We start from the raw sequence: 5507 nt of genomic DNA on the forward strand, positions 1-5507 counted from the left end.
CTATCTAGGGTGTTATCCTGACACCTCAGTGACTATTATCGCCACTAACGCCACAGTGTTCTTTTGTCAGGTTAAACAGGTTATTTTTTTACATTTTATTTTAACCTTTATTTAACTAGGCAAGTGGGTTAAGAATAAATTCTTATTTACAATGACGGCCTAGGAACAGTGGGTTAACTGCCTTGTTCAGGGGGCAGAACGACAGATTTTTACCTTGTCAGCTCAGGGATTCTATTCAGCAACCTTCCAGTTACTGGTCCAATGCTCTAACCACTGGGCTAACTGCCACCCCAATTTCCACAGTGTCACGTAGGGCTGCACGATTTTGACAACAAATCTAGGCCTTATTTTTTGTAAGAGGAAACATTGAACATTGATTATAGGGTACCACTCCCCTGGGAAACAACTGACCAACACTTTGGTCCCTACCCCCGTTACAACAACACCTCTATAGAGATCCTATTACTATTCCAATTTCTTATTCTATGAATTCAAACAACGCTGTATTCAAAGTGCCCACGATTACATTCCAACTAGGCTATAGAGTTTGAATAGTTATTATAATTCCATGATTCCAACAGTTCGCCAGTGTTTTGATCTAAATCTCAAGTGAAATCGCAGTTGAAATACTTGGTTAAAAAATAAAGTGTTGATTTGATGTCAAAATCTTGCAGCCCTACGTGGCAGTGAGAATATGATCTCAAATGAGATAAACTTTCGATTGAAGTTTGATTGAAAAGTATAAAACAATCAGAATAGAGAAAGTCCCATTGAAAACACGTCATTTAGGTACAGCCTTATAGTATATTAGGTAGGTACAGCCCTGCTTAGCCACCTCACCCACAACAGAGACACATATTGATACACCCCCATAACCCCCTCTGACTGCAGCTGGAGAGGTTTGTACAGATAAGATTATGACGTTTTGAAATATCCCTGTTCTGATGTATATGGAAATTGATTTGTAAAATTACTGAATGAAAATGTATGTCTCTTGACTTGACAAACTGTATTTTGTATTCATATGTTTTGCATTTAAAAAAACATGATAATATATATAGATGCTGTTTATATAATCAACATCAATATAACACGATAACTTTCACATTTCATTTTGTCTGAGCATTTCCAGGTGTGCCACAAATCTATTTCATGCAGGTGTGTGTGTGTGAGAGAGATAATTCCATATATGACCAGCAGAGGGCAGCCTGCAGAAGAACTCCTCCCTGTCCTGCTCTCTCTCGGCGGACTGTCCTCGTTTGTTTTTGTTGTGTGAGAGGAGGGGAAGCATCAAGCCTACAGATTAAACGTTTGTGGGGTATTTATAAATAATTTCCTCAGTTAATTTATATGATGTTGCTTTAGACCGTATTATTTAATAACCGTAGTATTTAATTAGCGTGATCCATCGTTTCGTGCAGAGACTTCACTCAGATCTATGAGAGGGAAGTGAATGAAATGTCAAGCTAGTCGACCAGTTAGCTTCCAATTACATGCGAGTTAACTCACAACACCTTGCCAGCTACAGCCTAACGTTACATCAATAGATTACGGGACAGGCCACTTCTCTGGGCAACTGTTTTACGGTATCCCATTTTCTACAAAATCGTGGGGGGATTATTTGATCTAAATCATGAGTGAAGAGGAGAGTTCCACCTCAACGGGTAACAACAAGGACTCGAGCATTTCGCTCCTACTAACCAAGGACGGACAGACGTACTACGTTGACAAAAGCGGTGTTGTCGACTGCAGAAATGTAGTCACGCCGCAAGAATCGGACAATAACATGTTCTCGTACGACATGGACGATGCCGACGAGGAGAGCGATGTTCTAGACACCTCGGACCCCCGTGACAGCGCCGCGAGTCCCGAAGAGCTCAACGAGGAAGACGGATTCGGGGAGAACGAGAACGTGTCGAAAACGTGCACGTACGACGGTTGTACGGAGACCACGACCCAGGTAGCCAAGCAGCGGAAACCCTGGATGTGTAAGAAGCACCGTAACAAGATGTACAAAGACAAGTACAAGAAGAAGAAAAGTGACCAGGCTATGTCCAGCGGGAAACAAGATGTAAGAGTTTACCTAGCCGACAGACAAACACGCAAACACACACCGGGTGTAATTCTTTCATCTGTTTTTCTATCATAGTCCAGGAAATCCACAATATGTGCATGGGTTTGGTTCCAGCCCAGTGCTGAATACATCTGATCCAACTCATCATTAGTTGAGTCAGGTTTGTTACGATAGGGCTGGGACAAAATCCTGGTGTGGTTTCTCAGGACTAGGACTGAAGAATACTGCCCTAGTCTAAAGGGATATGTGTGATGGTTATATGTTGAACTGTACTGTGTGTGTTGATCAGGAGAGCTTGGAGGAGAGGCCTGTGTCTGTAAACAAGCAGCGTCTTGGCACCGTGGGGGACCGTCCGGCCAGACCCTCCCTCATCGAACAGGTGCTCAACCAGAAGAGACTGGTGGGTCACACAGACAGACACGTATAGACACGGCAGTTAACACATCTTAGGTTGTTGAAATGTGCAGCATATTTTCAGTCCCTGTAATGGCACCTACCAGTACCGTGAATTCAAACAATGCATTTCGTCACACGTGTGTGTGTTTTGTTCCCAGTCTCTGCTGAGGAGTCCTGAGGTCATCAGGTTTCTACAGCAGCAGCAGCGTCTCCTGACCACCCAAAGTCACAGCCAATCGCAGCCTGACTTCCAGGGCTGCTAACAGGACAACAGGGGAGGGGCCAGCCACTCTGTGTGTCCACCTCCAGACACGGGTTCTAGAATGTAGAATGTTCTGGAATTATGCTAAGTCATTCTGGAACTATTCCATCTATCACGGTGGCAGGAGGACACAGTTGTTAGTACCTATCTAACTCATAAGGGTTAACTAACCCCTAACCTTAACACAACCCTGACATTACCCTAACTATCTTATGACCCGTTCACTTGATATATACGCAAACTGTCCAAGTGCACCGCTCGGACTGGTGCAGGACTAGGCCAAAAACCTCGGAGCAGCCGTTCTCACGTGGTTTTCCCTCCCTGCTTTCTTACGCGATGAATCATGTGGGCCTATACCCCCAAAAAAACATACAGAAACTGAAATCCTAATGTACTGTACTGCCCATCCGGTGAGGTGATACAGCATGGCCATCTAGTGACACCCAGCGAAAAGATATGCAGGCTCGTTTACCGGAGTAGTAAAGACCGAATGGATTCTTATCAACATCAACTGTGCTTCCAATCAATCCATTCATCAATCAATCCATTCATCCATCAATCAATCCATTCATCCATCAATCAATCCATTCATCAATCCATTCATCAATCAATCCATTCATCAATCAATCCATTCCTCAATCAATCCATTCATCAATCAATCCATTCATCAATCAATCCATTCATCAATCAATCCATTCATCAATCAATCTGTTAAATAGAATTCATGTAGTTGGTAAACAAACCACATGCTTTAAATTTCGCTGTCAGCTAGAAGAAGAAGAAGGAACTCACTTGCTTTAATGTTTTTTTATTTTGTTTTGTCTGCTGTGTTAAACTGACGTTTTGGCCCAATTTTTAGATTCGATTTAGAAAACAAGACTGTCGTAAACAGGTAGTAGATGTCATAAAGAATATCATTTTATACCAAAACGTCTGTTTTAATAATTAGGTAGCATTGTGTGGTTGTTGTTGTTAGATGACAAGATGTATCAAGTCTGAATTCACTGTATAGGATTGCTATCCATTTTTCTGTGATTACATGTGACAATGACAATCATGCTTCGGTGTGTGTGTGTGGGGGGGACATAGCGTGATGTTTGAAGGGGAGGGGGGGGGGGACAGGGTGCTAAAGAGCTACTATGTGACTGTCTGCTCGGTTTTTAAATCAAGGTTGGGGTCAATTCAGGAAGTAAACCTAGTTCCTAAGAGAATTGGAATTTTCAATTTACTTCCTGAATTGAAATGGGATTAACCACAACCTTGGTATAATCTATTTGTTGTGATGTGTAATCTGTAGTTTGGGGTAGAACCTGCAACCCTAACCGCAGATCTAGGATCAGATTACCCTATGAACCGATCCTTAACCATTAAGGCCTATTTATACCAGGTTTGGGGTCAATTCCATTTCAACTCCATTCACAAAGTAAAATGAAATGCCAATTTTCTTCAATGAGTAAAGTTTGGAATTAGGTTTACTTTCTGAATTGATTTGGAATTGACCCCAAACCCGATTAATACCAAAGGCAATTAGCGAAGCAAAAATGGTTATCCTTCATAGATGAGTAGAGACAAATTGCAGGTCTAGACACATTTGCGTATTTTTGTTGCGCAAGTACGACGAGCGGCCATTTTGCATAGCTAATTGCTTTCTTGCTTTGCATTCTTGCGTAGAGTATAAATTAGGATGGAGTTTCCCTTATAGTCATCTACTGGTAACATCTGACCTTGGATCAGTGGTTAGTACGGTTGAAGTTTCCCTTATAGTCATCTACTGGTAACATCTGACTTTGGATCAGTGGTTATAGGGTCAACTTCAATCTGGCATCTACCTACCACATGATGGTACTCCTCTCATCAGGCTGTGCCTATGTAATGTCTATTAAACACTGTGTTTTGACTATGTGTCGAGTTTGTCTGGTTAACTGTGCTTTTTTAAGAAGCACTAGTGCAACATCTAGTATAGCTTTCTCTGAATAAATACATGTAGGCAGGGATTCAATCCAGTTGCACAGTTAGGCTACGATTGCACCTCTTTAAAAGCAATATTCCACTGTTGGCGGAGATCAGTGGATATGTCAGATTGGAAGTTACCATGAATTAAATGTCAAGTGAGCTACGTCGCGCAATCAGATGGAATCCCGGATTTATTCACCGAGAATGCTATTACAGATGTCTGAAATCCTAATGTACACTTCATGTATCGTAAATATACTACACACAAAACTACTTCACGTATCGTAAATATACTACACACAAAACTACTTCATGTATCGTAAATATACTACACAAAACTACTTCATGTATCGTAAATATACTACACAAAACTACTTCATGTATCGTAAATATACTACATAAAACTACTTCATGTATCGTAAATATACTACACATAAAACTACGTCATGTATCGTAAATATACCACACATAAAACTACTTCATGTATCGTAAATATACTACACATAAAACTACTTCATGTATCGTAAATATACTACACAAAACTACTTCATGTATCGTAAATATACTACACAAAACTACTTCATGTATCGTAAATATACTACATAAAACTACTTCATGTATCGTAAATATACTACACATAAAACTACGTCATGTATCGTAAATATACCACACATAAAACTACTTCATGTATTGTAAATATACTACACATAAAACTACTTCATGTATCGTAAATATACTACACATAAAACTACTTCATGTATCGTGAATATACTACACATAAAACTACTTCATGTATCGTAAATATACTACAAAACAAAATCC

General features: G+C 40.3%; 1 protein-coding gene across 1 annotated transcript; it reads left to right on the top strand.

The window, feature by feature from the left end:
• The first annotated feature begins 1210 nt into the window (after positions 1-1210).
• On the top strand, positions 1211-4634 carry LOC110510256 (regulatory factor X-associated protein). Its single transcript, XM_021591646.2, has 3 exons — positions 1211-2071; positions 2364-2474; positions 2629-4634. The coding sequence occupies exons 1-3, from the start codon at positions 1634-1636 to the stop codon at positions 2731-2733; spliced, it is 654 nt and encodes a 217-aa protein (XP_021447321.1). The 5' UTR covers positions 1211-1633; the 3' UTR covers positions 2734-4634.
• Positions 4635-5507: the final 873 nt, after the last annotated feature.

Source organism: Oncorhynchus mykiss, chromosome Y (genome assembly GCF_013265735.2).
Source record: "Oncorhynchus mykiss isolate Arlee chromosome Y, USDA_OmykA_1.1, whole genome shotgun sequence".
Classification (NCBI taxonomy): domain Eukaryota; kingdom Metazoa; phylum Chordata; class Actinopteri; order Salmoniformes; family Salmonidae; genus Oncorhynchus; species Oncorhynchus mykiss.